The sequence below is a fragment of the Gavia stellata genome, chromosome 21 (assembly GCF_030936135.1).
Source record: "Gavia stellata isolate bGavSte3 chromosome 21, bGavSte3.hap2, whole genome shotgun sequence".
In the NCBI taxonomy this organism is placed as follows: domain Eukaryota; kingdom Metazoa; phylum Chordata; class Aves; order Gaviiformes; family Gaviidae; genus Gavia; species Gavia stellata.
In genome coordinates, this window is record NC_082614.1 from 13,485,583 (window position 1) to 13,504,073 (window position 18,491).

The 18,491-nt window shown below is 38.1% G+C and overlaps 1 protein-coding gene across 1 annotated transcript in view; it reads right to left on the minus strand.

Moving 5' to 3' along the window:
• The window catches only part of IFT81 (intraflagellar transport 81), a 41,326-nt gene extending 23,582 nt beyond the window's left edge, over positions 1–17,744 (minus strand). Inside the window, exons 1-8 of the mRNA XM_009806862.2 lie at positions 17,575–17,744; positions 16,669–16,772; positions 15,843–16,023; positions 12,833–12,922; positions 11,695–11,760; positions 11,266–11,376; positions 9,923–10,007; positions 1,852–2,015 (exon numbers count right to left, since the gene is read on the minus strand). Coding sequence (XP_009805164.2) covers positions 1,852–2,015; positions 9,923–10,007; positions 11,266–11,376; positions 11,695–11,760; positions 12,833–12,922; positions 15,843–16,023; positions 16,669–16,772; positions 17,575–17,718 — 945 coding nt within the window. The 5' untranslated portion in view covers positions 17,719–17,744. The remainder of the gene's footprint in view (positions 1–1,851; positions 2,016–9,922; positions 10,008–11,265; positions 11,377–11,694; positions 11,761–12,832; positions 12,923–15,842; positions 16,024–16,668; positions 16,773–17,574) is intronic.
• Positions 17,745–18,491: the final 747 nt, after the last annotated feature.

The window sequence follows — 18,491 nt, forward strand, 5'->3', positions numbered from 1 at the left end:
AAGCTAAGTATCTCAAATCAAGTGCTCAATAGGACTAAAAATACGCCAACACCTGGAAAAAAATATCTGTAAATTCTATTCCTTTACACAAGCTAGAACAGGCCTGAATTTTAAGACAGCATAAGAATTCCCTTCTGTGAATAAATTCCTGCTTTACATATTCTACAATGCAGGACAGTAGCATGCTTAGTGCAATTCAGCTCCTTTTTAAGACACTGAGATAATAGAAGGCTGACTTTAAAATAAAAAATGCTGCCTAAGGCCATGCTGTGATAACAGCCAGGTATACGACATGTTTTTGTTATCTATTAAGAAGAATATACTTCCAAAATACAACAAATTAAAAGGTTACCTCATGGAGAAAGATTAAAAAAAAACCCACCTTGAAGCTTTTTAAAATATTGCCAAAAACCCCAGAACACTCTTGGAAAAGAAAGGTGCCAAACAGGGCTTCAACTATGCCTAAAAGAAATAACTGCAACCACAAATATTGTTTTGATTTGAAGAAACAAACTAGGAAAGCAGAGGCTGAATCACAGAGCTAGTTTAATATTTCAGACCTAATCTACAGTTTAATAACGCTGTCAACCTTAAAAGTATAACTATCGGGGTCCAAAATGGCATTAGGCTGTCACCGATTTTACTTTTGTAAAAAGTAGTCTTAACCTTAAAATAGAATGCATTCTTGATGACGCTTGACTGCTGATTCTCGTCTGGTCCAAAAAACCTGTAGGCATTTCTTTATTACATTACTTTGGCACGTTCTATGTGTGAATGCACAGGCTACTATGGTGTTGATGGAGTTGCTGAACCTCTCTCTGCTTCAAGACACAGGAAGAATGGTAGAGCCCTCACACCCATGGGTAAATCATTCTCTGATCTATTACAAATACTCTGTTTCCTCATTATCTGTATTTCACAGTGAAGCCTGAGTTGGAGATCCTGGGAATATTAAAAATCAACTGAGATAAGAGAAGGAGAAAAAATTTAGACTGAAGAGTCTACCTAGTAGTGTAGGACTAGTCTTCCTACCCTAGCTAACATTGTTGTAAATTTTCATCATCATCATCAACAGAAATACTAATAATTAGCATTCCTCTAAATTCTTCTAGAACATAATATGCAAATATGAAGACTTCATTGAGTGAAATCTATAAATGTACTTCCGTGGCAACAAATCCCTCTGCATATTTTGGATATATACTACAAATAAGGATTTTTGCACATTCTAACACCATTTGCTTTTAACTTCTGAAAAAATCTGGGAAGGTAAATCAAGTATTTGATCCCCAAATTGCCTTTGGTCTTATCAACAAACGGCACAGACCGTTTCCAAACCCTAGGAGTTCTCGGCCACTGCACATTGATTAAGACATAATATTGCTGAAGATGTATCACTCAGAGAATGTTGCTCACCATTCCATAAACACTCTCTATATTGGTATATTGGTATAAACTCCCTTGATGTCAGTGAGAGTTTAAAACAAGTGAAAACTGAAGAGAAGAAAAATCGAACCTTTAGTGCTAAATTAACATCTCTGCTGATACCATTGCAAACTGCTAACGCAATTTTATAAACAGCATTTAAGGATAGAGTTGGGTTTGGGGGTTGGGTTTTTTTGTTTGGTTGGTTGGTTTTGTTTGTTTTGTGGGTTTTTTTTAAAAAAAACTTACCTGAGAGTTTGCATTTAGTGATTAACACATCTTCTTTTCTTTTACAACTGAAGGGATGTTCCTTTGGGAATGAAACATTTTCTCAAGGATATAAAGTAAGGATAAGAAAACTACAGTGTACAAGAACCTTAAACTATGCTACAGAACACAAATTAAGTGTGGCCTTGGTCAACTTACCTTGATTTCAAGTACATTGAGATCAGATTGACTCATAGCTGGCTCTGCAACCACCTTTTGTAAGAAATACGCTGAACTCTTCTTACTTTCAAGCTCTCTAGGTATTTTTTCAGTAACCAGGTATGAATTGAAGTTTATCTCCTCTTCTAGTTTCTTCATTAAACCTTAAAAACAAATTAAATCAGTGTGTGTCTATAAAAGTAATGTAGCAGATAATGAAGTTTGATTTCACCAACGCATTAAAGTATTTAGCAGCAGATTACAAGAACAACAGCATAACATTTGAGTCTTTTTTTCAACACTCAAAGAAACTGGCAGTTACTTCATTTAGATTTTTAATCTGGATGTTAAACAATATAATATGTATTGTTATCCATCTGTATCTCTAACATATAACTATTAACTCCTTGACAGATTCTTTTCATCAATAAACAAGCAAAACGCTTCTTACATGAAGCTCTAGCTGAATCAGATGCGAAATTCAACATGCAGCACTGAGATAGAAAGCCGTAAACACTATGTGTGTCTTATACACACCAAGATATTGGATTCTATGGGGGTTTTTTTGTGTTGTGAATGACATTCTTCTGAAATTTTAAAAGTTAAGAGCTAGACTTTCGTTGCTTATACGTGTGCAAGATGAGGGGCAGCAAAGCACATCACAGCTATGCTGACTTGCTCAGAGCTTTTCCAAAGCTTGTATCCCTTGGAACTTCCCTGGCTACAGCAGCGGAGCAAGCATCCTGAAGTTGGTCCTACTCACAGATTGCTTAAGTCATTGTTTCGTGTGAATTACTTCATCTACAGACAGAAATTATATCTGTATGAATCCTTTATCTGTACAAAGATCATAATGTGGCTTAGCTCATGCATAGATTTGTTATATGCTTGGAAATTCTCCCTCAAAATAAAACTTTCATCTGCCATCTAAAAAGGCCTTAAAATGAGCAGAATGTCATGTATGCCTACTTTAAGGGTCTTTTACATTGCTGGAACACTTATAAATTGCCTCTCTGTAAATAGCAGACTATTTTTTCTTGTAAGAACAAGCTTTTAATCTCAGGATAGTATATAGACTGAGAATGCTAAAAATAATAATAAAATAGAAAATAAAAGGAATTACTGAATAACGTCAAAAATTCTGTTGAGAAAAGCAACCCCATTTATAAGTTTTGCTCTACACAAGCATGATGCACACTGCATGTTATTATGCTTATGATGACTTGGCTCTTGCTAGGTAATTTAGCCTCCTTAACAGGTAATTTATAAATAAACACAGGTACATACAGATGAGAACAATACTCACCTAGAAAAACACAACAGAATAAAATAAAGCATCTATTTAAATTACATTACAGAGTCATCTGCTGACAACAGGCAGTTTAGTGCAATTACTCCTCCAAGACACCTGTGCCAAGGACTACAGCAAGATTTGGAAGTTACATGTCAGATGAGAGTGGGAATAGGTATTTCAGAATATTTTTGATGATCTAGATGACTAAAAGTAAGTATCCTAGGTACTTTTTAAAACTACTTGCTAGGGTTGGGGTTCTTTTTGCAGCGGGGGGGATTCTCTCCGTATTTGGGAGAATATGGAGTTGCTGTGAAATGCCAAGAAAAACAAGACATTCACAATCTCTGTCTCTTTCATATACCGCACAAGCAGAGAAAAGCTTGAGTATAGAGATAACAGTAGTACAGCTGATGGTGCTGAAACAGAGATGGGAAAGGATGTCGATGAAAGCAGAGTTTTTGGTTCTCAGGCTAAAAAGTCTGCCGACCATATCACTGACTGACAAAAGGAGAAGCTCAGAACAAAGTGAAATACAAGCCTAGAAAAAGGGGCCCTGTTATTCTGCCACTGTTTACTTCTAGAAATACTGTACTGATAGATCCTCCTCAGCCTCTGCTCTCAGCTCAGCCTGAAAGGAAAGCTACTTGGTTTAGCTGCCAGAGAGGAAATAAGCCATTCTTAGTTCCTGAGAAAGCCTCAAGAACCAGAAGAAAGAAAACAGACCCTAGGGAAAGCAGTGTTGCTAACAAAGGCAAGTCAACACAAACTAGAAATGAGCAGGAATTCCTCTTTTCCAGCAGTTTAGTTTGTTGATTTCTGTGTTTATGAAAAGCAACACTACCACACCATCAAGTCATTTATCTCGTGCAAAACAAACATCATCAATACAGGTTTCAGAATGGATAAGCAGAGTTACTTTATGTATGCAATGGCCATTATGTACTTGGCACTACAGCTATACCCTGAGAAACCCACTTGGGCTTACTGAGAGAGATTTCCCACTTCATTCTTCCAGAAGAACTCGATTCCAGTTTTCCTCAACCCACGACAGAGCTGGGCAGGAGGGACCACATTTTAATGTCTCACTAGAAATCTACCACCTCTGCAAATGCAGCAAAGCTTCCCACATACACTGTGAGCTGAATTATCACCTCAGAACTGACTAGGAACACAACTCCCAATTTGATATTTATAACCAAGATCTTTGCTTTGGAAATTAAAGTGATATCAATTAAATTATTCTGATATTAAATATTAATGTTTTAATTTAATCAAACTAATTTCTTGTTTTCCTCTTAGCAGCAAAAAAATATCTGCATATATAGCCTATACTTTATTTCTTGTACTACTCCAGTTTTCTTATAAAAACGTACATGCCTAAATAATTTGTTGTAGGTATGACACTAAACTCAGGACATAACCACGCCTAAACAATTGCTTTCATAAGAGCGGGGACCTACTGACTTCACAGGTGATAACCTTGATCACTATCTAGATTTATTTCTCAGATAACCTGAGAGCTACTACCAACTTCTTTTAAATACTGGTTCTGCATTATGCTTACTCTTGACGGTGCAACAAGCAATGAAGCGAGTTAAAACTTGACATCTTAATGGGGAAAGACATGATGATGTCAACATCCCTCATGACTAATGTGGTTTCTTTCCTAAATACTTTGGATGTATTTTTCCTCCTATACGATTCAACATATGAAGAAGTAACTACCTAAGAGCTATTTTGGCTGCTTAACAGAACCTTAAAAAAGAAAACATAGGGCAGCTCTTATTTCAATTTTTTTTTCAGTGAAAAACATTCTTTTTTCAAATTCCCAGGCCAGAGGAAAGAAAAGCAAGCATACTTTAAATCTTTCCATTACACATATAAATTCTGTTTTTAATGTTTTAACATTGACTTATGGTTACAAAATCTACATACGTAAGCTGCACAGAAAGTCTGGCTCTGTGCCCTAAGGTTATTTTAGCAAGGTTCTGCCAACCACGTATTTACATGTGGAGAGCTATTAAGAGCAACTGCTCATGTTTTCCATTCAAATTTTTTTATTATTATTATTACAAAGAGAGGGATGGGAGAAAGAGTTTCTTAGTGCTTGCTCAGTCATGTAGGAAAGAGGAAAGTTTCTCTGCATAATTCTGCCAATGGATCTAAAACTTGATTCACCTTGCACTCAGATTTCTACTTCTTTTCCTACTTCTTTTCCCTCTACAGGCTCAGCCATGCGTCCTGTACCGAAACCATTTGCAACAATAACTGATTTTTTTTAAAAAGGGAAGGGAAAAAAAAAAAAAAGGGAGGGGGACCACTCATTTTCACTTCCCTTTCTGCAATCATCCTCAGTAAGAGAGTACTGAAATTATTCCTTCCACAGCTTCCAATGATGCCACTTCCAATTTCCTTGTACTAAACAAAGGCCTGAGACATGTAAACATTGACAGATTATGATCAAATCATCCCTTCAATATCTCCTTGAAAAACTAAAAAGCTTCCCGAATTTGCCATTTTAAGTTATGCTTTCCATATTTGTAATTATTATTGACGCTCTTTGAAATCTCCCTAACCTTTCAACATCTTTCTTGAATTCTTGTCAATGGACACAGTGTTGCAGTGATGGATATAGCAGAGCTAAAAAGAGAGATAATATAACTCTCCTATTCCATTTTCTTCCGTAAATAAATGCATGGATAGCACCAAATCTTTGACACCAAGAGCACCTGTTCTACCATTTTTCCACCATGACCCGCAAGTCCTTTTCAGAGTCACTGCTTAGGAAAGAGTCCCACATGCTATAACTATATTGCATATACATTATTCCTAGAGGAATACCGTGGCATTTGGGTATTCCTTAAAATATATACTGTTGGCATGGGCTTGGCTTCCTAAGTGATTAAGGTCACTTCGAATCAGTAGTCCGCTCTCCTCATTATTCAGTCATTTCCCCAATTTTTATTTCACCTGACAATTTCACCAGTGATCATTTGCTAGTTTCTTTCAGGTATCTGGTGTAAACAGTAAACAAAAAACAGAGCCAGACACTGATTTCTGCATGTCCTGATTGGAAACACATCCACTCGGTGATGATTTCCTGATTAATTTCCTTTCTAAAACTTTCAATGAACTCCTTTTAATCCTTTTAACATAGGTCATGTTGAATTTTTGCTGCCTTGCTTGTTCTTCAACATGGGGTGCAAGTTAAGATTCAATGGTCTTAAAAAAGTCAACCATAGCAATACTATTAATCTTACCAACCAGACTTGTATTCTCAAAGATATCAAGTTAGTTTAAAAGTGCTTTACCCCTGACCTTGCATCTATTGACAGTGACTTCATAATAAATAAAATCATTTAGAGATGGAAATAAAGTTCCACCTAAGCCATTCTCCTTTACCAAATACATCTATAACTTTAATTGTAATGTGGCCTTCAGTGTTGGTGGAGATCATTTAAACTTGGAATTTTAGGGAAAGATAGTTCTGTGGAAAAGAAAAACATTAATGTTTTCATTCAAACGGAATATTTAAATAATAGCATCCTAAATTTCTGTTTTTCATCAAGTGTTCAGAATAACATAAAATAGACATTTGTACGAAGCAATTCCTCTTTGATCGATGTCTTTGATGTTCTCAGTGCTCTAAATCTATTACTACATATTAACTTAATGAAGTCTATCAATTACGCATTTCACTGTTTATCAACAACAATCATCTTAGCACATTCTTTTAATCAATATTTTCAAGCTAGTCATCCACTTCTTCATATTTCTGCCAATAAAGTGAACAATAATGTCCTGTAAAATGGACAGAGATCAAGAATTTCAGTAATTTAGTTCACTTCTTGGCATTAACAAATTGTGTTTGTGCCAGCAGAGATATTCAAAGCAAAAAGATGGCAATCTTGCTGCGAAAGCACGAGCTAGGTTATTCAAACTAGTGGTCAGTGTTAATAAAAATGCTATTCATATCCAGAACAACAACAAAACTCCCCAAAACTGCAAATTCATGTTACTTAGTGCTACCAGCAGCAACTGCCTCTCTGTAGTCAAACAACATACTGAGTAGTAGTACTGAAGTTAATAAACAGGGAAGGAGTGTACTGTGGAAACCAATATGATAAATTTTAATCTACAAAACGTCTCATAACCATCAACCGTTTTTCATGACACAATACAGTCTTCTAAATACTGTATTTCTAAGAGTTAAAAACCTATTAACCATAAGCTGTATTTTCCTGGCACAGCTAAAGCAGACTGATGCTAACTGCATGTTAATGATACTAATGAATACATGCCAGTTGCATTTCTTAAAGAGTTCCTTTACATTTCTTTGAAGTACTTTATGCTAAATGAATTATAAGATGAAGTAATCAAAGCAGCATGCATCCACAAGACAAACAAAAAAGCTTCTACTCATTAACAGCAGCTTTTATCATTTTATCTTGCTTTGGAAGTAAAAACACCTGAAGTATTAAAAATGGAAGAAAATTATTTTAAAGGAAAGTATCTAACTTCCAGTGAAAATCCACACCTACCCACCAGCGGTTGTACTGTCAGCATACAAGCTATACTGATAGGAGCAGGCAGCTGAGGTACAAAACTGCAGCCAAAGGGAATTTTTAAAATAAAATAAATTGTGCTAACTGCAGACCAACAAAGCTTTTAAAGTAAATGGAATCTTATTCAGTGCACTGTGGTCACCTAATTTCAATTATTTAAAAAACACAGTTGGCATTCTGTAATTGCTACTACAGGCAGTGTCTTTGTAACTGCTATGGGGGAAAGCAATTACAAAGCTAAGTCCTAAAGTTTTTGTTCAGGCAAAATTTCAACACAAGTTTTCTTAAGTAATGACTACAAGCTTTTCTTCGGAACATCTAAACACTTTTTCTTTCCCTGCAAGCAAGACCCACGATAAGGAAATTAAATATGTTAACTTTATCTTTATTTTCATCTCAATGATTAAATGACATATTTACTGGCTTTTTATTATGTTACCTTTGCTTCTCTGAACTGAACCCATCAAGTTTCCATTGGCCTTAAAAAAACCCAGGAACTGAAATAGAAATGTTGACACAGCTTTGCTGTATAAACTCTCTGATAGCTACTGCAAAAATGGAACAGTTATAAAATCCACTGCAGGACCCTTTCAGTAAAGAAGATAGTTCGGATACTCTTTTAGTTCCATTTGTGGTTCAGTGGATGATGAGCATTATAAAAAACTGAAAGTAAAATTATGAAGTAATAACAACGCAACGTGGTGGTGACTGAAAAAAATTCTCTAATTCAAAACAGCCGCCAAAGCAGTTATGTGATGCAACTGGCATATTAAATGTACTTGAAAGAGTAGGACAATGACTTGTTTAAATCAATAAATAGTCAGATTCTATCATTTTGGAAGTAATTTATGCATATAATAAAAAACATTCTTTGGCATTTTTTCTACCACAGCAACTTAGAACGCAACTGGAAAAGCCCTGTGAAAAGGACCATTCTGAGTCTTACACCTTCATGCTACTTTACATTCAGTAAAGTATTTTCCTATAAAACAACCCCAATGCCTGTATGAACAGCACATAAAACCTCTATCAATCCTGTGACGTGTTATTAACAAACGAGTGCAAGAGACAAACTGAAAAGGGTTAAACGATTTGCCAAAGATCACATACATCTGAAATACTGAATCCTAAACTGACTCCCAGTTTTGTTGTCAAACTGCCAGGCTAATCCTTATTACATTTCCTTCAAAGTGATTAAATCATCAGAAACCTAGAGGTTGTCAAACTGTAGCCTTTGGAGACAGTTACTTATGCATTTATCTAGTAACTGCAATTCCTTCCCACCTGGTATTTTTATAAATGATCGTAGAGTACTAACTTACTCCACAAGTAGTATAACTTATTTTGCTGAGGTTATTTGCAGACTGAGATATCACTGAACACAAGGAGAAGCAACCTTGCTATTATTAATGCAATACAGCAACATATAACTCAATCAGCTACAGTCATATCATGAGAACAAACTACTATCATATGAAAAAAAAAATTCATATATAAAAATATAGCCTTTAATATAGAGATATATCTAGAATATATTATATATACTTATAAACATAATAATATATAAGTGTGTGTGTATATATAATCCATGATCTATTAAAAAAGCTTAATTAGGAAGTAGCTTTTTCTCTGGTACCATATAAAACTACAACACAAAATTGCACTACAATAAGAAACAGGCCTTAAAGCTTCTCATATATTTTATAGAAGGTAACTAGAAAAACAAGTCTGCGCTGAATAAAACATAGTATTCAATGTATTTATACATTCACTGACAAAATTTTTAAGAAGCAGTACTTCACCAATGCCCAATTACAAACACAAAAGACATAAAACCTTACTAAATCAGAAGTTTGTCTTTTCCAAGAGGTTTCTGCTTTTTCCAACCCTTTGTAGTTCCAACTGTTTATTTCTTGCAGAGTATTACGGTTAGTATTCAGTATTTAACTGTTTTAAGAATTTTTAAAAAGTGGACCTCAAAAATATGACTGATATCTTCCCTTGGGATTGTCTCCCTGGACTTTTGTGGCAAGGCACGTTTAGGCTTAGGATCTCCAGCCTGTGCCTTTAGAACACAAGTTATTTCCTTCTTTAGATTCTCTTAAGTTCCTATACGCTTTTTGGCACTACCATGTTACTGACAGACATCCAGTTTTGATTTCATTTCTAACAGAGATGTGTAAACCCCCAGCCTCTATAGATTACTACTTACTTTCAGGTTTTGAATCCACTACTGCATGATGCATCTCTTTCAGCTGGAGCTGTGCTCTTTGCAGTCTCTGCTCTGCATGGAACAACTTTTGAGAGAGAATTGGACACACATAAGCTCATTCCTTTGAAATGCATATTCAAACAACTAAAACAAAAGAATATCAAAAAGAATCCCAAATATAAAAAATGGCAGCTATAAGCATCTGGTGATTATCTGTTTCACAAGGAAACGTGCCAGAACAAATTTTCAACAATTGGCCTGGGTTTACTTGATATTCTCTAGTGTTAAGGAGAGTATTCTTGTACTCCCAAGTGATATTTTCTCTATGGCAGAAATTCATTAAACAATTTTCAACCAAAAATATGAGTAGCTTGAACATTAGAACAACAAAAGAAAGACAGCAAGAATCAGGATTGCAGCAGGTAACTACCCTTATACTGCAGTTCTTCAATGCAGCTGAGTTGTCACAGCAATCCACTGTCCAACTTGAGAGCCCACTGAAAAGCTTGTTGCCAAACAACACCCAGTTGATTAGCATTTTTGTGATTTAGAGAGATGTGAACTAAGAACTGGAATTAGCTGGACATCACATTCATTTTACTTGTGATCTCACTCAGGTTCAAGCAAAGACCCAACAGCTTGAAAGCTTACTGATTCACATTGATTCCCCATCCAGATACAGACTGCAATACTAGAAATCTGTGGGGTTTTCCCCTTTTAATACAATGTTGAAGTTCACATTACAGAATTTGGTGAGATGATATGACAATATGGCACTGGATTTTATTAAAGTATCTTGTTTTGACAACACAGCTCAGGAATAAAACCCACCCTTATATTCAGATGTCAACTGCTTCCAACGCTTCCTAGGACATCATCTTTGTCGAACTCGGGGGCCAAAATCCCAAGGTTGCTCCTGAATACCTATTCCCCCCACCCAGTGAAAAGCTGAGGTACTTGCTGTGTTATCAGCCTCTGAAATCTTAGTGCAGATGCCCAGAGATACAAATCAAACTAAGGAAACATTTGCTCATTACCATAAATATAAAGAATTCTCTCTGGGTGCTACAACAGTAAGTCATGGAACATTTCCTGGGACTCCTAAATGATGATGTCAGTGGCAGCTGAGGCAGCCAAGTACCTTGAATGAGGTGTTCAAAACTTGCAGGGTCAAGCCTCTTCCCTTAAAATGTACATAAATATTTCTATTTTAAATGGGATTTCATTTTCTGTTGTTGGGAGAAACTCTGTACTGTTGTTCCTGATGTACTTTTTAAAATTCATGATTCCCAAACAAATGTCAACAACTATTTATTTTAATAGGTATGCTTTTATATCAGTACCTGATTTTTTTGTTCTTGTTTCTGTTGAGCCAAAGATTCTTCTCTCTCTTTTTCTAAGCGAAGCTGTCTTGCTATTTCAAGCATTCGTTGATGATTTTGTACTGTCTCCACCTACAGCAAGTGGATAAATAGTGCATGTTACTGTCAGATAGTTGAGAAATACATTAAAGAGATCATATGTCTCACAAGCCCACTTGGCACTTCCTTTCCATACATGTTACTACTCAGAAATGACAGCAAAGTACTGGACTCGAGATTCTTAAAAGGTCTGGACTAACGCCTAGGGAGATTCCCTGTGGGTCAATTAGTTATTCGATTCCTTCCTAGACATACAGTATGTTTATCTTAATCCTTGTTTGCATTCCAGAATCAGAGTTGCAAGCCAAGGATTATGACACTGAAATGTAACAGTGTTCCTTCTCTTCTTACCCTCTTCTTAAGACGCTCTACTCTTTTGATGAGTTGATCCTTCTCCTCTTCCATTGCACTTATGTCCTAAAAAGCATAAAAAAACAGATACAGAAATGTTAATTTATTTACAGTATAATATGGATTGGACTAAATTCTGTTCAAATTAATATGAAAATCAGAATTGCTCTCTGAATACACTGAAGCGTTTATAACATTATTGATCTACGATCAGAACATCCAGGATTCCAATCTCTCCTCTCTTACTTGCCCCACAGTTCCCACTCTCTTTATGCTAACATTCCTTCACCTGCATCCTTGAGTATCAGTGTGAACATTTCAAATAAAAGCAGGTGGATTTCTTTAAAATAAAAACAAACAAACAGAAACAACCAAGCAAAAATCAGCATGAATTCAACATCTGATGCAGTCTAACATATGTTCTTAATGTTACCATCATTACCCACTTCCTGGCAGGCAATTTTGCATGAAGTTGCATACAAGTGATGTTTGCTGCCACTTTTTGTATTAAAATTGTGTTAAAAGAAACACTTTCTAGTGCTAAAACATGTATCCGATTATTATTCTCCTTTAACCCTACCTTACAACAGCAGGATTCCAGAGATTGATAGTTACAAGAGAAAGGGAAATAAATTCTCCGAATTTAGGCCTTATCTCAACATTTGTTTAACTTGTCCATATGTCTCACTGCAAAGCTGTACCCGCGCTTAAATATTTTGCGGAAACAGGGCAAATACCTTTACTTAACACCTTAGCCACACAGGATCATCATTTTTGTTGATTTAAGCTCTTAATTCATTCAACACCCTCTGAAATTATTACCCTGTATCAGTAAAGCAAAAGGCTTTATATCAGTTTGCATTCAGAGGAAAGGGAGTTCTAATACTTGAAAATCATGCTGAATAGAATCTTGGCAGCCTTGCTTCCCAATCTGCTTCAGAAAGATCAGTTCTAAGCACGAGCGAGGACTTTCTAATCTGTTTGCCAACAGAGAACAGTTTCAAAAAGGAGGCTGCAGTGCCTACCAGCTCTGACCTGTGCAACTTACTGCAATGAGTCCACAAAACCAACAAAAATAGAACTGACATTCAAAAAAAAACCTAAACAAAGGTTGTGCAATTTTGTCAGAATTTTTTACCCTTCTTATTTCTGCAGTAGATAGACCAGATGTTTTGAGCTGCTCACACTCCTTATGTAGGTTTTTAAATGCTTCCATCAGTTCTTCATACTAGAAAATGAAATAAAAACCATGCAGAATGAGCTCTGTGTCTAACGATTTTCAGATCAACATGTTGCTTTACTATGAAGACAGTAAATACAGAAATAGAAATATGGTAAGAACAAGAATTAAAGGCATTTTTCATGACAAAAGCTTGTCAACTTATAAATAAAAAAAAAATCACAGTGAATTATCTTCCATTTGAAGGTACACTCAGAAGTTTCACAATTTCTTCAGTATTTTCACCTCTTCCCTTGTAATACATAGTGTATTTTCAAAACAGGAAGATAAGATGTTATCTGAAAGGGACAATGCTATATTAACAAATTATTCTCTCTTACTGTAAATCTGTGTATGTCACATACGCAAATTTATCAACCCAAAAAGGAAGAGCTTGATCTAACAACATTTTTGATCGAAGCAATGGGGCTTGAATTTATAGAGCACCGAGCTTCAATCCAGCAAAGCAGTCCAAGAGCACACCTGACTTAACATGTGAGAAAATTTTGACACATTGCATAATCATGCCCTCAGTATAATATAGAGATTGATATATGTAGTTCGGTAGTTAGGAAGAAGTAGACAGTGTGCTACTTCCACACCAGTACATTGCCCACCAGTAATCTTAAACTGAGAGGCAGTGTGAAAGTCTGTGTGGGTAGAGAAATAACAGGGGACAGAAAGAGTTTAGAAATATGGATAGGAAATAAATTTAGATTCAACTTGGAGAAATGCAAGCTGAGATATAAGGAAAGAATCTCCACAGAAACAGCCATTCAATAAGATGGAAAAATCTAAAAAGATATTATCAAGTCATTTTTTACTTCCTGGAAAGAGCAATTGACATGAATGTTGAACACAAAATGGCAACAGCAAAGGCCAGTTCAAACAACGGCATCATATCCCTGAGCAGCAATTCCATTCTATAAAACCCTGGGGAACCAGCATCTAGAATGCTCTGTTCATTTCTGGTTGTTTCAATATCAATTCAATATCAGGCACACACTGACAAGCTGGAATGAATTCAAAAAATAGCAATAAAATGGCTACTGAGAAGAAGATAAAATAATAGAGAAAAGTGCTTGATTAAATGGCAAATAAAGGTATGACAAGGCAGGCACACACTGGACAATGAAGAATGAGTTACAAAAAAGTAGGAGTAAAAATGCAACTGGCCTGCATTATATCACTTATGCATTATAGAAGTACTTTAACAAATAATGAAATAGCAGGTAGTCTCTGAGCAACTGTATTCACGATTGCTGATGTCCAACAGCTTGCCTTTGTGTGGATTCTCCACCTCTTTCAAAAGGGGAGTTTAGTAAGTCTGTTCCTTATTGGGACACAAAATTTCAAGACTAACGGTAAGATTCAAACAAGGGCATAGCACGGTTTGCCAGAACGTAACAAAGGGAAGGTTTCTCACTTTTTACCGAAGAAAAGCTGCAGCTACCCCACGTGCACCCGAAATAAGTGACACACTCAGATGACTGAAGAACACCCAGGTTCCTATAGTGGAAAGAAAGATTCCTGGCACCTGGGGGCAACTCACTGAAGACTGAACCACTAGATTTATGCCTAAAGTTGCTTCCTTTTAAATTATATACTGCAGCCAATCTGATGTCCAAATCACAACACACCTGGGAAGGTGGCAAGTACTCTTGAGTAAAGTACATTTGAGCTTGATTCTATACACCCATAAAACTTGACCATGTTCTAAGATTTCCAAACTCTCGTGTTTGAAATGTTTCTCTTAAAATACACTATTGCAAGCCTGTCTGTCTAAATACTTTAGGCGAAATTCTTTAATTCATTAGTATCTAAATATTTGCACAGTAATGTTAAATTACATTAAGGCACTATATTACCCCAGCTTCTGTTTTGAATTAATCATCAGGGTATTAGTTTAATAAGGTTATATTACTGTAATCCCAAAAAGGAACACATCTTACGTAATGGAAATAATGGAGCTGGATATTTATACATATTAAGACTGTGACATACTGAAAAAACATACAATCTGCATTCCTTTCTCTCTTTGCTACTTCTGCTTAGTTATTCCAAGTTATAAATCCAATATTGTTAGTGGTAACAAAAAAATAAAAGGCTTAGTCAAGCTTCAGTCAGACTGTACAGCTTTGCTGGTGCACAGTCAATAAATCGAGTTACCTGTTACAAACATTCAAAAACACTGTGATTTTGCAAGTCACTATACATAACAAAAGGCACAGAAAACTGGATAAAATTAGGTAAATATGTACCTCAGATAACACAGATCTAAAACCGTAACTTTGGTTCACTTTAAGCTTTACATTTCAAACCCACCCACTCTGACTACCTAAAATCAACATTTAATGCTCACAAAAGAAGTGGGAACATAATGAGTAGGAATGTCAGCCCAGGAAAAAGACATTTTTTACTTATTCACAAAAAAATAAATGGTTGAAGCAGAAGTGGGGTAAGGCTAATACAAATATTAGGAGCTAAATACTATACAATCAATTGACAATTAGGAGACATTGGCTTTTGGTCATAACATTTTTCTGGACTAGTTTGAAGTGGTAATTTATAAAGCTAAAAATATCCATGTTGTAGGTCACAGGGAAGAAAAAGTGGTTAAAAATCAAGAAATAAAAATCTGTCTTGGCCAACGTGGCTCTGAACATTACTTAGCACCCAGTACTTAATGGTTTTAAAACCTTTTAAGTCAATGCTAGCTATTAATATACAATTTCAGGGTTATTGAAAGAAAGGTGGTCAAAACATATATTTCTTATTATGAATCTTTGCTCACCCTTGATTCCAACAGTCTCTTACCATAACTCACTTGAACACTATCTCAGCAGTAACTCCCCGATTCATTTATCCCTCCTCCTGTTGGCACTTTAATTAATTAACGTAAAATTTTGGCATTCATGAAAAATGGTACCTGTTTGTTGATGTCAGCCACAGTATCATCCTGTAGAAATTCTGCTGGCACTTCCAATTTTACTAAGAAACGTGCCAGGTAAGCTCTTTTCTTGAGTTCATTGGTCCTCTGAAGAAGCCAATGTAAGACAGGATGAATTATAGTTTTGCTTCCAGTAACTAACCCTTGGCGAAATGCACTCCTGTACGAAAACAACAAAAAGAAAATATCAATAAATCTCAAACTAATGAACACTGGCTTGGAACAAACAATTTGCAGTATTTTGACATTCCTTCTCCACTTGCCTAATGATTTTCTTAATGCTGTTAAAAGAGAAAACACTCATGATGCCAGTTTGCCATTTATGATCCCGATTCTGCTACCTTGAGACAGATAAAAACCCCGTAACACATCAAAAGGCTAAAGCCAGCAACAACGACTCTTCCTTTTCTGCGATATTCTTCGGGAATAAAGGCAACGTGGGAAGAGTGTGGGTTTTCTGGGTTATAACCCGGCGCAGGAGGGTGCAATCCAGCCTCGGGCGGTTGGTCTGAAGGGATGGGGAAGGGACTGACCCTGCCAGTCATGCGGCACCCTCTCCTGGCTGACTCCGCAATAGCAGCTGCTGCAGCAGGGCCCGAGGGGCAGCCTACACCTGCGGGAACCTTCTGCTGGCATCCCCTATACCATACTCTATAGGGACAAGGGAGGAGCTGTCTTCAAGGCGTTACACATACCCACTGGGATAGTCGAGGTCAAAAATACACACAACTACTGAATTAAAGGTTGTTACCGTATAAGCTGTAGAAGATGTTTTACTGTGATTTGTAGACAAAAGGATACTTACAAGTCTGATATACTTCCTGGAGGTTTGTATTTAAGGATACCAAGAAGACTCAACATTCTTTTAGCTGTTTGTTCCGGCAGCTCCTCTCTAATGTCAACAGCATGCTAATAGTTTAAAAAAAATAAATTAATTATCCACTGTTTGTCCAAACCATGTTAATTAACTAGCAACACTAAAAGAATTTACTTTATCCATTTATTACATGATACGTCAATGAAGTGAGATGCTCCATACTGAATATCCTTTTCATCACCAAACTTCAATTCTCTTCTAATGGATGTTTCTCCAACATGGGTATTCAGATAAATTTATTCTAGGAATACATTTTCCCTGGTCATGGGACCTCATCTATGCAGACAAACTGATTACTTCCACCAAGGAAGTCAGATATCCAAGCACACCAAGGCACGTGTATCTGCACCCAGATGTATGAACAATCCCTTCTGATCTTACACGCACTTTTGGTAGCCTCAAAGGAGAGGGATTTAATACCTATTGCAACAGCTAAGTCATGAGGTTCAGTTCTTGATCAGTTCCTGCCCTGTCTATGTGTGCAAGCCACAGCCAGACTTTTGACTTGAGAACACAGCGGCTGTCAGTATGAACCAAGATCTGTATCCCAAGGAAAAATATACAGTCATCAGTCTCTGGGGGACAAGGATCCAGCATCCCTGGCCCCAGAAATATTTGGTGGTTTGCCAAAAACACATAGATGTATAACATGACAGAAAGGATTCTTGCCAGGCACATTTATTTCCAGGAAGATTCATACAAGCTATTTTGGTAAACCAAACATGCCACAAGATTATACAGAGCCAGGCCTAAATAAAAGCAAATTTCTGTGTCAAACCCGGTTAAGGTGTTCGCAGTTACACAGGTCTGATCACCTCTGGTTGCCTTCCTTACCTTCGGGTCAATCTCCCCCAGAACATCATTGAGCAGCTGCAACAGCTGCATTGACTCTAAGGAGTCAAACGTGATTAAATTGTAGTTCTTCCTGAAGGGCTCCTGATTGAGCTTCTCAACAATGAACTGGATTTGATCACTCATAATCGTGTCCTGGAAAAACCTCTGCAGAAAAGACCGAAGAGACGTCACGAGGCCTCGGCGGGGAGCGGGAGCTGGGGGCTGCCGGGCGGGCGGGCGAAGGCACCACCTCAGCGAGGCCCACGGCAGCCCGGAGGCAGTGAGCTGGCACTGGGCTCGGCGGGGCCCAGCCCGGCCGCCCGCTCAGCCCCGGGGGGCGCCCGGCGGCCTACGAAGGAAGGTCCGGCCCCTCACAGAGACCGCGGGGGGAGGCGGCCGGGCCCCCACCGCCACCGGCAGCGCCCTGAGGCGTCGGGGCGGCCTCGTCCTTCGTCCCCCGCGCGGGCCGCCCCGGCCCTCCCGCGCGCGCCTCCCGGTTACCCTGGTAACGGTTGCCAAGCCAGGGCAATAGCGTCACTTCCGGTGCTGCCGCGCGCTTCTGCCAACGCACCGGAGCGGCTGGAAACGGGCCCCAGCGAGGGGGCGTCCACGCATGCGCAGAGCGGTGGCGGGGCTGAGCGGGGAGGGGAGAGGGGGCGGTCTGTGGAGAGGCGCGGCCGCCCCGGCGGGGAGGGGCGGAGCGGGCTCGGTGCTCCCGGCGCTCCCGGCGGAGGGCGGATCTCTGCCCTCTCCTCGCTTGTTTCGCTGCCCTCGCAGCCGCCTGCGGCCTGAGGGGAAGCAACGCGGAGCAGGCCGCACCGGGAGGCCTCCCGGCGGCGTCGCGGCCTGCCCCGAGCAGCCCTTCCCGCTGCGCCGTGTTGCCAGCCCGGCGGAGCTCTGGGGAGCTCAGTCTCTCC